This window comes from Podarcis melisellensis (genome assembly GCF_964234715.1).
Source record: "Podarcis melisellensis genome assembly, chromosome: 8".
Lineage (NCBI taxonomy): Eukaryota > Metazoa > Chordata > Lepidosauria > Squamata > Lacertidae > Podarcis > Podarcis melisellensis.
The window spans coordinates 54,089,790-54,110,321 of record NC_138540.1 but is presented as its reverse complement, the minus strand read 5'-3'; the positions used below and the strand labels follow the sequence as shown (position 1 = coordinate 54,110,321).

The following is a 20,532-nucleotide window of genomic DNA, read 5'->3' as shown; positions in this document are numbered from 1 at the left end:
GTGGAGGAAGAGGCGAGGAGGCTCGCCGTGACTCAGCAAGAGAAGCCTCCCGCGCGAACGGCCCACAATGCCCCTCTCGCTCTCCCGGCAGCCGCGGCTGTGCCTGTCCGCACGTAGCGCGTTGCAAGGAGGAGTCAAGGGCAAGCAGGCGGGCGGCCACCGGAGCGGCCCCGACGGCGCGCTCGTCCTGCCTCGGGGCTACAGAAGATCAGGCGAGCCCGGAGCTGCTTTTGCAGCGCGTCCTGCGACTCGGGGCCCGCTTGCAAGCCGCCACTTCGCGGGCGGAGCTGCCCGGCCATCGCAGGTGTCCCTGCCCCGCGATGGCCGTCGAGAGACAGGTCCCGGCGCGGCCAGAGACGAGCAGCCCGCCCGTCGGGCCCCGCCGCGTGCGCGTTTGCGGGACCGACCTGAACTTGCTGAAGCGCTCCGGGTCGGCCTGGAAGAGCTGTCGGAGGACGAGCTGGGCACCGTGGGCCTTGTGCCAGGCGGCCAGTTTCTGGAAGGCGGCGTCGGCGGAGAGAGCCATGATGCCGAGTGGCGGAGCGCGTCGCGGCGGTGGCGGGCTTAGCGAGCGGGAGATGCGGGCGCGGAGAGGGAAGCGGAGGCGGAGCAGGAGGAGGCGAGGCGGGCGGAGCAGGCGCTTTTGAGCAGGAGGCGCGGAGGGCGGGCGGACCGGCCCCCTGCCCAGCAGGCTCCGCCCCGTGGCGAGCCGGTTGAGGAGGCCCTGCCCTCGCGGGGAGAGGAGGCTGCCGGGCGCGTCTCTGATGGAGTGCCCGCCCGGGCAGCTCCTCCTGTCTGCCTCCCTCCGCGGGCAAGGGGCGAGTCCAGGCAGTCCAGAAGACCTCCTTCCACAGTGATTTTAACTTTTTAACGTATGGTTTTTAGGTACAACCACTCTGATGTTTTGTCTGAAGAGCAGCATAATGCTAAATAAAATAACATAAATAACATATAAACTAAATAAAATAATAAATACTAAATAAAATAACAGTGATTCTCAGGGTAGTTGGAGCAGGTGGGCAGGGGGCAGCTTGACCACCAGCCTGGTAGCATCTCTGCAGGAGTTGCTCCAAAAATACGCACACAAAAATACATACAGTCACATTCTAGAGCTACGCACCCACCCACCCCTAGCCAAATCTGCTCCAGCCTTCAACAAAACACACAGGCTCCTAGGTATTAAGTAAAGAGGAACTAGAGATCGCTTCCTACTAGGGAAAGGCTTTAGGGTGGGCACACACCTTCGTTTCCAATCAGTGCATGCCCTGAAATTTCCTGCTGGAATTCTGCATTTTCCAAGCTGTGACTCCTGAAAAACATGCTCCCGGCCTTACTGGCCCTTTTCCACCTGTCCTGACAGGCTGCTGAAGAGGTCAGAGACCACCTTGGCTGTCTCTTAGTGCAGACCCAGATCATCAAGCTTGAATTTCCACAGCCGCCAGCCGCCATAAACTACCATTGGCAGGATTGGCAGCAACAGCAGCAGAGATGTTCTATTTTTATTATAATATTTTGTTCTCTTGCTAATTATGCTGTTTTAAATGTGCATTTTATATTTGACTTCCTTTAGTAATATTTTCTCTGGAAATGTTTAAGATAAGCTTGTTGTACACTTTACTAGCTTAGATGTCATGTGCATTCTGTAGTTGACCCCCTTTGCAGTTGACCTCCTTTATAATGTTCTAATTTGAAATCTTTAAGATAGTATTTTAGTTTCCTGTTAATTAACTTGCTTTGGATGTTTATATTTTGACTTTCTTCTGTAGTGTTTTATTCTGGATTGTTTTATTTGATGTTTAAATGTAGATTGTGGACTGCCTTGAGATTATTTTTTCCCCAAAAAAGATCAAGTGGTAAAGAAATGACATTAATAATAATAAGTTAATACAAATGTTCCAGATTTTTTACTTTTTTGTGCTGCAGTGTAAGAGTGTCCCTCCAGATGGGAACATAGGGAAGCATTGCAGGGCAACTAATAAAACAGAATGATGTGTGATGGATCCATCACTAATGCACTATTATTGTGTCAATGACATACTGTATTGCTGAATACACACACATGCACACATGGACCCCACCGGCTTGGTGGAGTTGCTCTCAGGTTCTGCTTGTGGGTTTCCCATAAGCATCTGGTTGGCCACTGTGAAAACAGGACCCATTGGTCTCATTCAGTAGGACTCTTCTCAAATTCTTATGACTGAAGCTGTGAAAATCAAGTGTCATGGAAACCTGTTTGCTGCCACCTGCTGGATCTGCTTTACTGCAACACCCTCAATTCTTGTATCTTGGCCAATACAGTGGTACCTCGGGTTACATACGCTTCAGGTTACAGACTCTGCTAACCCAGAAATAGTACCTCGGGTTAAGAACTTTGCTTCAGGATGAGAACAGAAATCGTGCTCTGGCGCGCAGCAGCAGCAGGAGGCCCCATTAGCTAAAGTGGTGCTTCAGGTTAACAATTATTTCAGGTTAAGAACGGACCTCTGGAACGAATTAAGTACTTAACCCGAGGTACCACTGTAAAGCAAAGTGTGCTTATCCAAGTAAAGTATTGTCTCCTGAAGTTACCTGTGAGGGAAGACCAGAGGATGTGGACTTGCATTTACACATGTAGACATTAGCAGGAAGTGGGGAGTTTTGAACATCATGGTATATGTATGCTGTTATTTTTGTTTCTTTGTTCCAATAAATACTGCTCATAGGCGCCGACTCCATGGGGCCTAAGGGGGCCCGAGCCCCCTCAAAAATTCGTTTTGGGGGGCTCCGCCCCCCCAATAATTTAAGAAAATTATTAGTTATATTATGCTTTGTAAAATCACAAAATTATGTTGGTATTTTTTATTTTCCTTGTTTGACGATAGTTACCTTTTAAAATACATTCAGTAATGAGTTAAAACAAAGCCACTCCCGATCAGCAGCGGTTTGGAGGTCTTGGGCCCCCCCAATATTTTTTATAAGTCGGTATGGGCCCCCGCCCCCCCAATATTTTTTATAAGTCGGCGCCCCTGATACTGCTGTTTGGTACATCTCATGTGTGGGCAACCTGAGCATCCACAATGAGGTCCTAGGTTTACCTAGGTGGTGGCTTGACTCAGAATGAAGCAAAAGAAAGGCGTGTAATCTTTAGATTTCCACTAAAACAGCGACAGACTTATGGCCCATGGGACCCTCTGCACAGCTCTTTTGGGGGTCCCTATTTGTTATCCTAAATAAATGTGACTATGTCAAAAAAATGTGACAGAGCTAAATGCATAAGAATGAGTTCATTACTAACAAGCCTTTTCTCCCCCCCCTTTTTACTAGAATATTATTAAACAGCATTTTTTGTTTCTAATTATCTATACAGAGAGAAGTAAAAAAAAACCAAAACACTTCCCTTGATCCAAAAATGAACTTTATTTAAAGTAAAAAAAAACCACTCCCCTTGATCCAAAAATGAACTTTATTTAAAGGCCTAACATGAATGAAAATTCAAAGATTATTGTAAAATGGTCATAGATGTCAAATACTTTTGAATTATGGTAGAGCAGAGGTGTTTGTTTATTTTATTCTTGTAAGGGTGCAGGCAATATTGTGCCCTAGGGAGTTAAAATTGAGACATGGTTCAGAATTATGAGCCTCATAAGTAAATGGCGTGAGCATGCAGAGAGCGATTGTAGCTACCTCCCCAGTGAGGGATCTCTCTTTGCATTTGATAAGATGATTTCACAACAGTAACTTCAGTCTGGAATATAGACTGCTCGGAGGGCAGGATTCAACTAAACAGTTATGCTAGTGGGGGCCAGGGCAACAAGTCATGCTAGCACAATGGGGCTTTCTGCCTTCTTCCCCTGCACCCTCCAATGGCTGCAGTGGTGGATGTGGGGTGTATTGAAAACTCCCAGAACAGTTTGTGGCACAGGGACAGATTGATCCAATCGGCAAGCAGAAATGCTTGCGCTGATGGGACAATGGTATCAGCAGGACACTGAATTCCACCTGTTGGGCTGTAGCCAGTGCTAGTCCTACTCATGAGTAGGTACATGAGTAGGTAAGTGAATGAGCATGACTAACTTAGGTCTATTAATTTCAATTGAATGCAACCCTTCATTGCCAGTCAGGTATGGGATACGTGGAATCACAGGCAGCCCTGTTCAGGGAAGTTTTTAATGTGTGACATCTTAGTGTAATTTTGGTCTTTGTGGAAGCCGCCCAGAGTGGCTGGGGAAACCCAGCCAGATGGGCGGGGTACAAATTATTTATTATTATTATTATTATTATTATTATTATTATTATTATTGCTATTCTTTTATGAAAATACCAAGGAGGAGGAGGAAGAAGAAAGAGGCTTTAGCACTAACAGGGGGGGGGCATTTTAAAAACAATAATTTGTCAAGCCATTAAAAAGAAGTAAAATTAAAAAAAACAATTTATTCTACAAACATGAGATTCACAGTGCAGAGACGCTGACTCCCCCCCCCCCCCGCAATTTTACTGTGATTAAGTGACATCAGGGTTTTATTTGCTTTACTTCAATAAAAAAATGGGGGAAATAAGCATAATGCATGCCACAGCTGCACACATAATGGGTAGTATTTCCCCCCTCCCTCTCTATGTATACCATTTTTACTATTATTAAGTGACATCAGGGTAGCAACATTGCATGACGTGGTTGGTACAAGGATTTTTCAGGTGCAGAATTTGCTGCATGCAATAGTCTGTTCTGGCCAGCAGATGCCAGTGCAGACTCAGTATCAATACAAAAAAACTCCAACGTGCAAATTCTGTTTTGTACATGTTCTCTGCATATCATAATCTTGTCTGTCTAATGCAGACAATGCAGCCTGTCTAATGGTGTAAGCCTTCTGAATAAATATTCAATTTTATGTTCTGTACAGGTTTCAGCACACAGGTGGCTAAACAGGTAAGATTTTTAATTTCCACAATTAAAACAATATAGTTGTAACTCAAGTCTGATTAGAAAATAATAAATAATACTCATAATAATGGGGGGGGTGTTACTGGAGCCAGGTCTATGGAGGGTCATGGGCTGCATGTGGGTGCCTAATGGCTTTGAGGCAACCAGGTCTAGCATATGCCCACTGACATTATTATGCTCTGCAAGACCCTGGAGCTACCATAGCCCATCCCAGCATAGATCAGTATCTGCCTCTTGCCTTATGTTACTCTCAAAGAGTCATTATGGGTTTGGGGAAGGCCTTGAGGCCTCTGGGTTTGGCTGAGGGTCGGGGCTGGACACAGGACGTTACACCACCCTAGGCCAAACTGAAAATGCCACCGTCCGCCACCTGCCTGCACATACACTGCCCAAAGCAGCCCAGGGAGTAGGAGGTGTGCGACAACAGGCAAATCTGTTTCCTGAGGTGACTGTCTCATCCTGCCTTGTGGACAGGCCAGCTCTGCTGAGGGTCCTCCTAATAACCTGGTCCCAAACGATTTGCAAGATGAGCACCAGGAGGCTGGGGTACTGGCAGCCACACTCGTGCTGTTTCCTAACAGCAAACTAACTGGGTATCAGGGCCCAAACGGCAAACACATATGCAACGAGCCAATGGCCATGTTGGCTGTGGATGATGGAGGCACCAGGTAGTGGAAGGCTTCTCTAAGTCGGTACATTAAAAGCCCCCAAGGATAAAAGAACACATCATAGGAACATCAGAAGCTGCTTTATCTAGCTTCTGACCTTGGTTCAGCTAGCTCCATACTGGCAGTAGTTATCTAGGGTTTTCAGACAGCCCCTACCTGGAGACGATGGGGATTGAACCCTGGACATTCTGCATGCAAAATGGGCTCTACCACTGAGCTACAGTTTTCTGCCAAAGTGGCAATTAAGAAGTGCCATAGAGAGGCCAGACAAACAGCATGCACTCTTGGGGCCTAACCATGGGTGTAGCAAGTGGGGAGCAGAACCTCGGTTAGCTATGCATTTTTATAGATTTTTTTATTGTTTGGGGGGCAGCTGCCCCTCCCTGCCCCGCTTGGCCACACCCATGGGCCTAACATTTCCAGGACTCCCATGCCACCAACAAAGCCTCTCTCCTCTCTCTCTCTGACCGAGGGGAATGGAGAAAGGGCTTCCTGCACTTAGGAGGAGCAGGTGTGTGATAAGTAGAAGCTTACTGGGAACATCATTTTGATGCAGCAAGGGAGTGCAAGGTGGGGCAACGATGCTCTTGTATTGGGTCCAGGAAGCACTGTCTCTCTCAAGTGGCATATTTGGGGTCACAAGTTTTCCATGCTCCTGTCACGTCCCAAACAGCATCAAGACCACTGCTGGCATTTAATAAAATGCAACCATGTCTCAGTCAGCCAAACAGAATGCACTTGGCTCCTCCTGAAGTTCAAAAGTCATGCAAATTACTTTCCCAGACACATCAGGTTGGAAACTGCATTTTTGTGGTTTTGCAAAAGACTTCCTTTCTGCTAATGGTTTCATGATGGAAACCAGCAAAATAACCAAGACTCGAGACATCTGAATCACTGTGTCTTACAAAATGAGATCAATACATGTGTTGAGGACATTGTTCTTCTTTAGTACAAATACATTCCATGTCTGCTCCCTGATCTGGCTGACATGGGAAGGAAGGAAGGTCACTTGGGATTCAAACCACCACAATCAAAGTACCGCCCTAGACATAATGCATTGAATTACCATCACCATATTTCTAACAGGCATAGAGATTGTACAGCAACAGTGTGTGATTGTGTTAGGAACACAGGAAGCTGCCGTATACTGAGTCAGACCACTGGTCCATCTAGCCCAGCCATGTCTACACTGACTGGCAGAAGCTCTCCAGAGTTTCAGGCAGGGAACATTCACAACCCCACCAGGGGATGCTGCCCCCGGGATTGAACCCGGGGCCTTTTGCATGCAAGGCACATGTGGCCCCTTTGCAATGCTGAATTATTTAATTGTCTTGCTGGGTCTCTAATTAAGTCCACCATTTGGTAACCAGTATCTTTAGCAGGGGGGACGCAGGTGGCGCTGTGGGTTAAAGCCTCAGCGCCTAGGACTTGATGATCGAAAGGTCGGCAGTTCGAATCCCTGCGGCGGGGTGCGCTCCCGCTGCTCAGTCCCAGCGCCTGCCAACCTAGCAGTTCGAAAGCACCTCCGGGTGCAAGTAGATAAATAGGGACCGCTTACCAGCGGGAAGGTAAACGGCGTTTCCGTGTGCGGCTCTGGCTCGCCAGAGCAGCGATGTCACGCTGGCCACATGACCCGGAAGTGTCTCCGGACAGCGCTGGCCCCTGGCCTCTTAAGTGAGATGGGTGCACAACCCCAGAGTCTGTCAAGACTGACCCGTACGGGCAGGGGTACCTTTACCTTTACCTTTTATCTTTAGCAGGTGTGTACCTTCCCATTGCAGCAATGTGATTGGAGGCAGCGAGCGGGGAGAAAATATGTATTTTACTCTTAACCGATTGCATACTTCACAGGTGGAGAGAGCGTGCACATGCAAGAGAGCTATGTGTGTGTGTCTGCATTTGAGTGCATGAGAGGGCCGGAGTGTGAGAGTTTGGTGTGTTTCCATGCAAAGTGTGTGAATTTGTGAGTTGTTGATATGCAGTGTGGGCATGCGTGTGGACTATTTGGGTGGGGTGTGCGTGTGCATGTGTGTCCCTCTGTGCATGTGTGTCCCTCCTATCTTAGATCATGTGCATGCTCCATTTCTTTGTGTCAGTCCATCTATAAAGGTGAGAGGGGATGAGACTGGAGAAGCTGGCTGGGGGACATATGCTGCAGGGGTCAAGTCCTGGAGACCTCCTTGGTGATAAAACAGCAAACTACATCGAGAAGGGATGGAGTAACTGGGCGTGTTCAGACAAGAGAAAGAATATGAAGGTTGGATGTATGTTGACAGTTTGCAAATAACAGGTGAAAAAGGAAAAAGGTCAACTCCAGTGGATAAGGCAAGAAAATCAGTGGAAGGAGGTCAGATTTAAATGAAATGTCACTTAAAGCTTCCTGCTTTTAGGAGTGGTTCAGCCCTGGAATAAACTGAGAGGTTTTCAGTATGGTTGGACAAATATTTACGAGGGATGCTTTTAAGTAGAGGATGCCTCGGAGCATGGGATCAACTAAACGTCCTGTTGGATGCCTTCCAGTTCTATCAACCAGGTGTTTATTCTGTTGTTTGGTGGAAAGGAATTAAGAGGCACTCATTTTTCGGTGGAACCCCAGGCCATATATCAATAGAGGAGTAATTAGCACCCAGGGCCAAATCCAGCCCCTACTTGCCATTCCAGAGATATATAGAGAGGGGCCTGCCTATGGCCATGGCTAGCAGCCTTGTTTGGAGAGTGATGTGGGTTTCTAGGCTGCCAGCCATCACTGCCTCCTCAAACATTTTCCTACAGTAAAGCTGACCAGGACAATACTTGATGAATAGTTTGTTATTCATACCCCTAGGGACACAAGTGTGGGTCAGCAGTTTCATCTAGCAACAAATAACTTTAAACCACTTCTCTGAAGAAAAAAAAAAGGGGGGGGGCTTTAGCTGGCCAGGATAGCAGAACAATGGCACACTTCCTGCCCTGATGGCTGGAAAAGATTATTTCTGACATTTACTTTTAACAGACCAGCTGGCTTGTGCAGCAGCATTGTCAAACAGCATTGTTTAGCGATAGCAAGTTAGGCATCCATTCATGAGATCGAGAACTCCCAAACTGCAAGAAAGAAATCAATCCCAAAGCATCCACACCCAGAGGAAGCTGTCTGCTGCCTCCCTGCGTGATTATGCTGCTCTGGGCTTGCACCTATCTTCTGGTGGTAGGTGATTCTGCCACATCTCCATAATAGATCCTGCTCTTAGCTACTGGAAGTTTGGGAAGCACTGTGTTGGAAGGATGAGTCCACAAAAGTATAATATGTACAACTGCTTCACACCCCTTTGTAAGTATTATCTCAACATTGCATCTTATCATCTAGTTACTAACATACGACTGTTTTTCCTTTTTCAATATACTGTAATGTAACAGAATATCCAAGTACATTTTTGGCACGGTCTATTGGGAACATCCTGGTGCAGGACCGGGCTTGAAGCCAGTTTAAAAGTTCGGGGGCGGGGGAAGGGATGGGCAAAAAGTAATGGAGCTGTTTAAGGGGACAGATGATAATAATAATAATAATAATAATAATAATAATAATAATAATAATAATAATAATAATAATAATTGTACCCTGCCCATCTGACTGGGTTTCCCCAGCCACTCTGGACAGCTTCCAACAAAGATGAAAAACACATCAAAATCTGGCAGGTCCTTTTAAAGACAAAACTGTGAAATGCTTTTAATTAACCCTTATTTTTGGAGTTGTCCTGCAACTTAGGCACATTCAAACATTTTCACTAAGCAACTTCAACAATTCTTAATTATCTTGCCAACAATTAACACAAAAAAGGTTGTTAAAAAATAAGGAATAACCCTATATCTTCAATGCCTTGTTTGTCCCTAGTCTCATCAACCAACAACACAACACAAGTACTTTAAACCATTTGCTCCAGAAAAAAATCTACAACTGTTTGAGTCGTGCTGTGGATTTCATTTTGGATTTCAGGGCTAGTATATTTAGCACTTGCAGGAATAGTCTTCACAATTTGTTGCAATTTTAAAAATATTTTCTCATAGAAAATTCAGCTAACCACCTGCATCTACTCCTAATTGTTCACACCCTGAATCGCCCCTGAAAGACAACTGATTGACCACTACAAACTGAGTTACTCCAGCAATACATTTCACATAGTATCTGTTATTTTCCACCACTTGGCTGCACAGTTTTCCCCTCTTGAATAGTTTCTCCTGTTGATCCTCGCTTTTGTTGCTCTGAAAATTATCCATTGCACTTTTATGGGCAATTTACTTTGTGTGCCTGGAAAACATTTGCCTGTTTCCCTTCAGAATCTCCTGCATTTACAAATGCTGAGTCAGAGTTTGCAACAGGATTTTTTTTCTCTAATGAAGAAGTAACATCTTTACTAACTGAGTACTCCAGCCACACCTAAGATTTAAGACAGGAACACTGGAACTTCCATGTATGGCCAAACATTGTAGACCCCTGGGTATGATGAAATTTGAGGCTGTGCAGGTTTAGAGTTACCTAAATCTGTTGGTGCAATTTAGCTGAATTTCTTGCTGACTTCTCAGTGATACATTCTCCTTCTAAAACAGCAGTCTACTGATAGTAGACAAAGAGTTAGATCCAATGTTCTCTTCATCAAGGAAGGACGGTGCCACCACCTTGCCTTGCACAGAAGAGTTGCTGTTCCGGATTTACTTCCAGCAAACAAACCTGTGTTGAATGTTTGCTTTGAAGTTACAATGGTAATAATGGTGGTGATGAATTGGGGACCTGCATTTCCTCCACCCAGGGGAAAATATAGCTTCATATCCTTTGCATCCCCACCTGACAAGACATAAAAAATACACCCCCATGGCCAGTAGTTCCTCAACACAGCAAGCAGAAACTCCCAGAATCCCACCTCCTTGAAGGATAATAGCTCTCTACAGTGATATACCGAAAATTTATAATGAAATCTTCCAAATGTTCGTAGAGCTCAGTACTCCACCTAAAGTTTGGGTACTTAAACATAGCGCTAGCCCTTGGTTTGATGATGAATGCTTCCAGCTAAAAAGAAAACTGCGCCAAACATTTAAAAATAATCGCACTAAACTAGAGCCCTCTTATCTTGATGAAAAAAGAAAATATCATTACATTCTGGCCGAAAAGAAACAGAAATACGCAACCCAAAAATGGCTACAATTATTCGACTCAATTCAGAGTAAAAACAACAAAGCGTTCTGGAACTTAGTGTACGGAGGATTGAAAGCCGAAAATCAACTAACTCTACCACCAATTGAAGAATTCAAATGGTCCCAATACTTTACATCTGTATTTAACAATCTACACAGTGAACTTAATGGAAATGAAACCACTAAAAACAAAATTAATAAACTCCAGGAGTGGCCAAGGGTAGAGGAAGAGGAAATTAGAGAGATAGTTAAAAATTTCAAATCGGGGAAATCTCCTGGGCCAGACGGTCTACCAATAGAACTATTTAAGACCTATATAGATTGGTGGGCAGAACCCTTAGCCCAACTGTTTACTCTCATAGATAAATATGGGATCATACCTGAGATATGGTTAAGATCAATAATTATTCCAATCTTTAAAAATGGCGACCCAAAAGAACCAAGGAATTATAGACCGATAAGCCTATTATCAGTGATAGGGAAAATCTACGCCAAGCACCTCTTATCTAAACTCCTTACCTGGATGAAAAATCTAAATTTACCAGGGAAAGAACAAATAGGTTTCTCCAAAGGTTGCTCCACACTAGACCACTGTCTTGTACTTATGCACTTGGTTGAAAAATACAGATTCCAAAGGCAATCTAAGATATATGCTGCTTTTGTAGATTTTCGTGGTGCATTCGACTCAATTGACCGCCCAAAGTTGTGGAGGAAACTCGCAGAATTAAAAATTGATCAGCGCCTATTGATCCTAATGCAAAATCTACACTCTTCCAATACCTGCCAAGTCAAACTTAACACCAAAGGTCACCTTTCATCAGACATCCCTAACTCGAAAGGGGTAAAACAAGGGTGTATCCTTGCCCCCTTTCTATTTAATTTATTTCTATCAGATTTGCCAGATAACCTTCAAAAAATAGAATCACATGCCCCTAAACTTAATCAGAAACCAGTTCCTCTCTTATTATACGCAGATGATGCTGTCCTACTATCATTAACGAGCTTGGGTCTGAAACGTCTTATATCTTCACTGATCCTTTACTGCGAATGCAACAAACTCTCTATAAATTATGAGAAGACAAAAATTTTGGTCTTCTCGAATGGTTGGAAATTAGAGAAATGGAAAATAAGAGGGCAAGAAATCCAACAAGTGAAAATCTATAGGTATCTGGGAATCTTATTCCAGAGCAATTTAGGGTGGGCAACCCATCGCACAAACGCCATAAAACAGGCAAAGTGCACCTCATCAGCAGTTGCCCGTTTTTACTATCAGAAAGGTAATCAATTTATTCCTGCGGCCAATCAGATATTCCAAACAAAAGTGCAATCCCAGATATTCTATGGAATCCCGCTATGGGTCCAAGCATATAACAGTGATTTAAAAAAGATTCACTCCAGCTTTCTGAGACGTATTCTTGGACTCCCAGCTACGATCAAATACGAAACAATGTGTGCAGAAATAGGCATACACACAATGGAATATTGGGCATGGTCCACCTCAATCAAGTACTGGTTACGCTGCCATTTTCGCTGCCCTCCATCAAGTCTGCTCGCCGATTTGCTCAATGACTCCTATAAATCAAGATGGTATCAGCACCTCGAAAAAAAGATTGAATCTTTAGGCATCGAGCTGGAGCCCCTGTACAATTCTAATGAGCAATACATTTTCCATAATATCCTAACTAGACTAAAGGATGTCGAGAGACAAAATATTATGGCAGCTGTAAACAAAATTTGCTCCCCCATATTCTATGATTTAAACATCTTAGATAGCAGAGCCAATTACGTCACTAAATTAATAATCCCAGCCCAACGTAGGGCTTTTATGCTGGCCCGTTTGAATGTTTTTCCCTCAGCATTTGTCAGGGGAAGATATCAAAATATTCCTAGAAACAAGAGATTCTGCAGATGTTCTATGAATGTCCCGGACACTGTAGAGCATATTCTCTTTCATTGCCCATTGTACAGTACGCTCCGTCAACGCGTGCTGTCCCCTCTCTCGGGTGGTCTGGAACCCCAGCAAGGTGAATGTGTGGGACTCTACCTATCCGACGTTGACCAAAGGGTAACGGCGGGGGTAGCCGAGTTTTTGGTAGCAGTCCTCCAAGGAGCAGGTTAACAAAGAAAACCATTGACTCTATATGTATATATATATATATATATATATGTATGTAGCCAACTGCTGCCCTTTTATATATATTTCAAGGCCTTTATATGTTATTTTCTCTTTTATGGTTTTATTCGCATAATGCCTAATAAAGGTTTGATAAGTAAGTAAGTAATAGCTCTTGAATGGATATCATAGTCATATAGCAGGTGTTTGTTTGCCATCTCATTTGTCAGGCAGGGAAATTCTGCCTACCTTCTGAGTCCCTCAACAGTGAATTTAGATACTTAAAAACAAATTGACCAGACTTGTCAAAATTCCTTCCATTTTAAGTTCTGCCTCCTGGCCCTTCTCATGTGATGTTTTCATACTAGGCAGATTCCATTGCCAACCCACCCCCCAAAAAATAGCATTTGTGAAACTAAAACAAAGGATTTCCTGTTTGTTTTTAATTTTTCTGTAACAAATTTAATTATTTGTTTGGAAAAAAAGGACATTGGGGGGGGTCACCCCCTGCTCCCAGCTTCAGGCCTATGCAGGACCCAATGAGTATTTTGCTGGGCTCATCACAAATTCACAACCTGGGCCTCACCCCATTCCACACAAACACATGTTAAGAAATGAAGGAATGTGCATGTTTTAGTTCTGAAATGGCATGGCCAGTCCTCTCTCCAACTTTAAAGGCCAAAGCAGAGCACTTCTAGTGCTCAATGGATTTCAGTGTGAGAAAGAATAGCCCAAGCTTAGGCATGTTTACTTGAGCTTAATGAGGCTCATCCCAGGTAAGTGTGCAGAGAAAATGGGAGTCAGAAACATACATGTAAGTCTTTAATTGAAATCAGTGTGCTTTCTGATCCTACGCAGAGTTAGGTGTGTGCCATGGGGGTGAGGTGGGAGATGATTTTTTGTTATATAAAGATGGGATCCAGGTTCTGCAGGTTAGGTGGGTTAAACACGTAAGACTCGCTAGGCAATTTGGCTTCTCTTGACTAGGGCAGCAGCTAAATTTATACCTCATCTCTGCCAATATAACGACTACCACGTTATCTCTTTACTTCTGCTCTCTGCTGCATAGGGGACTTGCTTTCCCAAACAACTCTGGCTTTTATTTTTAAATGGGGGAACAGACACAATTTGCTTTTTGTCCCAACAGCCCTGGGTGCAATCTGCAATCTGTTTTGCACCCAGTAACTAATATATGGAATCAGGGGTGCCAACTTGGATAAAACATGGGGCTGGGGACAGGTAAGCCCTGCATAATCAATCACATGATGCAACACCCACCCACACTATTTGAATGACAATGCCCGTTAACTTTGTGGGGGCCCTCAAATATTTTATGGGGGGAAGGGACCTCGGCTCCTAGGAGTTGCCTCCTATGTATGGGGCAATTCTGTCCCCAAGTTATACTAGCAGGATATGATTCCTGCTGCTGACTATGACCTGTGAGACTAGGGTTTAAATCCCCACTCAGCCATGAAGTTCACTGGGTAACCTTGGGCCAGTTATCATCTTAGCCTAACCTGCCTCACAGGTTTGTTGTGAGGATGAAATGGGGAGGAGGAGAACCATATACACCACGTTGATATGCTTGGAATATAAAGGTGGCATATAAATGTAATAAACAAACATAAATAAATCTGTGGCATCAAAGACAATGACCTCAGAGAGCAGCTGTTGCATGAGAGGGATCTGCCCCTGGGTGAAACTATTCAGATTTGCAGGTCCTCATGAACTGTAAAAGCACAGGCCATAAATATTGTCCATACTCTGCATATTAAGGAGCAGTGTATAAGGAAGCTAGTTTCAAAAGTGGAAATAGCTTCTCTCACTGTGAGAAGAGGCCACCTAAAATTCTGTCAGGGAAAAAGGCAGGTTATAAATAAAAATATAATAAGAATACAAAAGAAAGAACCATGCAAAAAAATGTGGAATGCCGCATGGTCCTAAACCGTTGAGCATGAGGGAGCGGGGAGAGCTGTTTTAACTGTAGGAATAATTTTGAAATGTGTTACCAAGCCAGAGAAAGAAAAATCAGGTGCACACTGTTGAAGATATTTCAGATGAGTTGTATGTTGATGTAGCAAAAGCAAGACTAGTGAAAGCGACTGGATCCTCTCTATGCAGGTGAATGAGATATCCATCTCATTTAAACTGAACACTGGCGCTCATGTGAATATTTTATCTGGAAAGGATTATTAAGGTCTGTCAAGGCCAAAACTGAAACCAGCAAATAACAAGTTACTGGTTATTGTGGAACAAACATTGAGGTGTTCTACCAGAAAGATAATATCTCCAGAACGACTTATAGAGAGATGTGCTAAAATGTAGAGTGTAAAATGTATAGTGTAATTCATTAGTCAAGATCAATTAAGTTCCATAGTATCTGTATCTATGCAGTTCATGCAGCAGAATCAACATATATGTCTATAGTAATAATCCTATGGGTTGGTTTTTTAAAATCATTTCATTTTTTGTTCACATTTTATAACTTATTCAAGGTTAAAGGCTTGGCAATCTGAGGACTTACTCTGGAGTCACAGGACCCTGGGCCGTTCCTTAGGCCTTGCGTTTCAGTTCCAGCAGAGGGTCTTGGAGACTACTCTGAATAAAGCTTGTTTTATAAAAACTACTCCTAATTCTTTATATCTTTTGTTGACCCAGAAACATTACACAGGCGATGAGCCAAGGACCCTAAATTAGAAGGAGAAGGGCATATGCAGGAGGGGACGGGAAGGTGGGCTGGTTCCAGAAGCCCTGCTACACAAAGAACCTCTGGGACCAGTTAATTCCCTGGGTCTTGTTTCCCCAGTGCAAAAATATTTCAGCCTCCCAGGATGCTGTGTAAAGGAACTGAACTTAAGGCAGAAACCCTTGAACTTCAAAAAGAGACTGCACCTTGAAACTGCTGCAGATTCAGTGCCACCACTTGTGGACTGAATCAACACAATGTTTTGTTTTTTAATTGTACTAGCTGTTCATTGACACCAATGCCAAAAATATGTCTGTGTTATCAAGAGGAACTGTTGCTTTGTATGTGTGAATGGCCACTGTCAATAACGTGATTCTCAGCATTTCAAATACTTCCGTTCTTCCTGTCAACAACACCCACATCATACATATATATGAGGCAGAGCTTATGCCATAATAAATGCAATAGGCATCCTAACCACTTAACTGGGAATAAGTCCCATTGAATGCAATAAGCCTACTTCTGAGTAGGCATGGTTAGGAAAACACTTTTTTAGTTGCCACAAGACCCATTTTGGGCTGCAATCGCTTATCATGGCTACACCTCTGGAAGCTGAGTAATGATAATGTTCACTGAAGATGTTCTGAGCTCTCAAATGGAAGAGTGGGATGCAAGCCGAATCAATAAATCATAATCGTCTGGGTGTGGGAGTTGTCACATTTAATCTGTTTTAATGTTTATATTACATGTTTTTAATGAATAACTACTGTGGAACAGGGTTACTAATGCAAACACAATAAAACGGTGGTTGGCAATAATAATAACCTTATGCCTGAGTAAATGTGTTGTGCAGCCTTATCTGAGAGTAAGCCCTATTAAATGCAATAGGACTTACCCTTCTGAGCAGACATACCGTAGTTAGGCCAGCACCTTTAAAAACACCACTTGTTTTCAGCTGCAAGAACGTAACGCGGCCACGCCTCTGGAAGGTAATAATAATATCCTTATGCCTGAATAAATGTGTTAGGCATCCTACCCTATTAACCCGGGAGTAAGCCCCGCTGAAATGCAGTAAGACTTACCCCTGAGTAGGTATGCTTAGGACCGCGCTTTCAACTTGACACAAGACTCGCTGTTCTTTGCCTCAAGAGATAAGCACGGCCACACCTCCGGAAGATGAATACCTAATTAAAATAAAATTAAAAATACTTGTTACTAATGAATAATGCAGCACTAATGCTACTAATAAACAAGACTACGTACTAGGACTAATAAATAATGCAGCACTGCTCGGCCCCTCCCCCCGCATTCCTCCTCTCGGTCCCGCCCCCGAGCCTGTCATTCCCCGCCCAAGCCCCTCCCCCTCGGCGCCCGGCTGAGGAGCCGCCGCCACCGCCGCTCCTGCTGTTGGCGTTTCCGGACTGCCGCCGCCTCCAACCGCCTGCTGCTGCCGCCACCGCCGTCGACGACGCTCCCCGAGCGAAGCGTAGCCCGGCCGGGGCGGGGGAAGGGGCTGCTGCTCGCGGCCGGCTCTCGTCGCTCGGCCTGGGGGAGGCTTGTCAGCCGCGGCGGGCAGGTGAGCGGACCGAGCGGGGAGCCTCCGCCTTCCTTCTTCTCCGGGCCTGGAGCTGCCTCACGGAGGCCGGGCGGGAGGGCGGGCGGGCGAGGGGGCGCCGTCGTCGTGAGGGAATGAGGGGAGGCCGGGGTGCGGTGGGGGGGGAGAGGCGCACGAACCACGCTGCCCCCTGTGAGGGGGGAAAAGGGGAGGCGCGCGGCAAAAGGCCCCGTGTTTGTCGGGGGGGGGGCGGGTGTTTCCCTCTTCGAGGGGGGGGCAACTGCTGAGGAGAGGGGGCTGCAGCAGCAGGAGGAGGAAGCGAATGGGGAGGTGGGGGAAACCTTTAGGCAGTCCCTGGGAGGGGGCGCTGTGGGAGCCTAGACCCCCACACCTATCCTCCTCCCTCCTCGCTTTGGGGGGTTTCAGAGAGAGGGGAAAGCTCTGCAGTCCGTGCGGGGGGGGGGCAAGGGGGTGTCGAGGAGTTTCTGGAGCGACCCTCCCACCCCCGCGGTCTCCCGTCCCTTTTCCTCTTATTTATTTATTTTAAGGTGGGCTAATTCCGAGCGGGACTGCGCCTGCGCGAATTCCAATGCATTTTCCTGTGCAGAATAAGTGACCCAGCCCTGCGAAGAAGGCTCCTCTCCGGGCAGCAGCTCTCTCTAGGAGGGAGAAAAGCCAGTGCGTGTGAGGGCAGGCCGGCAGGCTGGATACTAGTGTGCCAGGCCCTCCGAGAGAGAGGGAGGGGGGGAGGCCTGCTCTAATCTCTCTCTCGCTCCCTGGAGCCAGCCTCCCAGAGCAAAACATGACACCGTCACACAGGCCAAGAAAAGGGCCCCGGGATTCCTGGCTTGGGTGAGGACACCCTCTTCTCTGCCTTACAAGCGCTCTCCCTCTATTTCTCCCTGGCGCTTGTGATCATTTTTGGAAAGCTAGGAACTGGAAATGTTAGCCTGCAAACCCCTTTTTTTCCAACGCCGGCAGGATCCACCTCACCCCCACCCCCTGAGCTTTTAAAGTTGACATGCATTGCGAAGTATTGTCTAATCCCTTGGTCTTCAGCTGGTTGGCTGGGTTGCAGCCTGACCCTTGCGGCATTACCACATTACAGATGGTAAAATAAACAAACGCCCCAATGCATGTTTAGCCTAAAGCGGAGTTTGGGGTCTTAAAAGGTTGGGAAGACTGAACTTGTGTTGGTAGTTTTGGAACTACTTCTGAATCTGTGGGTTTTAGCAATTCTAGGGTGATCTTATTTATGGTAGGTGTGATGTAGGGATATCCCTTTAATTTGTTGGTGTGAGGATGCTGCTGATTGTAATACTGCTGGGTGGTTTTGGCTTATTCTAAAGCTGGGGACATCCCTGAAGGTTTTGTTTGTTGTAGCATCTTATCAATGCCTGGTAAACTGTCTTCAACTGTGATTTCCTCACTAACACAATACCCTTGGTGAATGATTTGTTGTTTGAGGTACAAGGGTGAAGTATATGTTTTGTTAGAATGGTAAAAGCGTCTTTTACCTAATCACAAAAATATGAACCAATAAAGCTGCTTTGTTGACATTAAAGTTTTTAAAAGTTCTCTTTTGAGAGAGAACCATATTAGTAACAGCTTTTTAGAATGTGGTTGAATTTTCATTAATTTCCTTCAAGTATACCAATAAGCGAGATGTAGTTCAGACTACTTTTAGCAAAATTTGTGTTCTTGAACATTATTAAGCCCCTTAACATAGTAATTCTTGCCATTAAACTGGAATGCTATCACTATAGAGTTCTGAATGGTATACTCCATAGTTGTAAAATATGTAATCTCACTTTGTTCTTTATTGAATAAAAGTACTGAAATGCACATGACATCAGATTCTGCAGCGTGCAAATCTAACATATTACTGAGTACTCCTCCTCCCTCACTTGCGAGGGGCTTTAATTTCTTTCTTTGTGTTAATGCATTTTCAATTTTAAAAATTGTCTATAATACAAAATTCTATAGAGTCATGGTTGTGAATTTGCTTCCCCATATCATTTTTGTAGTGCTTCTATAGTCATTGGTTTCTGATAACATATTAAGTATTCTGCTTTTCCAGATGGATAGTCTCCACACTGCATCTTACAATAACCAAAGTGTTATGCAAATGAATAATGCTAATTTAAAGAAGTGTGGAAACAGATTGTAAATATATACTTGTTTGGCAGATAAGGTATGCTCTTGGAACAGTTTTAAGAAATGAATGGTAGCAGTTCAACAGATTATAATGGCAGTAGAGCAAGTGGCTGTTGAGTTTAGCTCTAAGGAATTAGTATTTTTGTCTATAATGGGGTCTGGTTCTTACATTAGCTTCTAAATGAGGCATTGTATGTTTATAGTTGCAGACTAGGCACTTGGAAGCAAGTCTCATAAGTCTTGAGGCATACTTTTGAGTAAATGAGCATAGGGATAGGCTTCACATGGGACTATTTTTCCTTGCTCTTCCCCCTCACAACTGAGAGGGGAAAGGGAAGCAAAACAGACCAATGGCATTGCTTTGCTTTTCTTCTTTAAGAACCCCCCATGCAGTTATTTGAAGGTAATGAGCATTGAACATTGGAGGAAGTTTTTGTACTGAAGGATCTCAAGTACTTTTATATGTGGTAATAATTGGGCATCTAGTCCAAGAAAATCTTTGTACAGTTGGTAAAAATTTAAAGTTGTACCATATGCTTGTAATGAGAGAAACCCCTATCTTCTGTAATGGGGTGATTTTATGATAGTTGGATCTTTATTCTAGATTCTAATTACAAAAGCTGCCACAAAGTTTACCATAAGCCTTTATTGCATGTTGCATGACATTGTGGTTCACTTCTAAAAGTACACTGGGGTTAGTTCTTAATGCAGTTGATCTAGTTCGGCAAACTCGCTGCTAGAAAATGGCAAGAGTGAGGCCAAAGGAAGTAATCCCAACTTGATGTAAAGATAGATTAGCATTCAAGATAGTTGTATCAAGGAGATCATGGTTCAAATTCTAGTAGATTTAGGAGGCAGCACTAGGTACAGGTGAGTTCACCCTTTGACTGCTGTGCCCTATCTGTTCCTCCTCCTTGGGGAGGGTGTTCAGTTAGGGGATTTGTTAAGTGTGCCCGCCCCCGTGAGGTGTGTATCCCATCAAAAGTGTGTACTGTAGCTTACAGAGAGGAGTATGTATGTGATGGAGGTGTCTGGGTTCACAGCTATAGACAGTGATCTTAATTAAGGTTTTCATTAATCCCACACACAGGTATACTAGGAAGCAATTCATGGGTCTATATTGCCTCTGGCATGATTTCAGATTGAAGCTTTTACTCTTTAGAGATTGTTACAAGAATCCATTTCAGCCTGCTGAGTGAGAATGCATCATCTGGGCGGAATGGTTGGCTGTTGTGATTGAGAGCTGTGTGTGTGTGTAGTTAAACCAGGTAC

At 44.6% G+C, this 20,532-nt stretch overlaps 2 protein-coding genes across 2 annotated transcripts in view; one reads left to right on the top strand and one right to left on the bottom strand.

The window, feature by feature from the left end:
• The window catches only part of GPI (glucose-6-phosphate isomerase), a 34,087-nt gene extending 33,448 nt beyond the window's left edge, over positions 1-639 (bottom strand). Inside the window, exon 1 of the mRNA XM_081921654.1 lies at positions 408-639. Within this exon, the coding sequence (XP_081777780.1) occupies positions 408-526 (119 nt within the window). The 5' untranslated portion in view covers positions 527-639. The remainder of the gene's footprint in view (positions 1-407) is intronic.
• Positions 640-16,985: 16,346 nt separating this feature from the next.
• Positions 16,986-20,532, top strand: part of GARRE1 (granule associated Rac and RHOG effector 1) — a 56,882-nt gene continuing 53,335 nt past the window's right edge. Inside the window, exon 1 of the mRNA XM_081921097.1 lies at positions 16,986-17,124. The gene's annotated coding sequence lies outside the window, so the exon portion shown is untranslated. The remainder of the gene's footprint in view (positions 17,125-20,532) is intronic.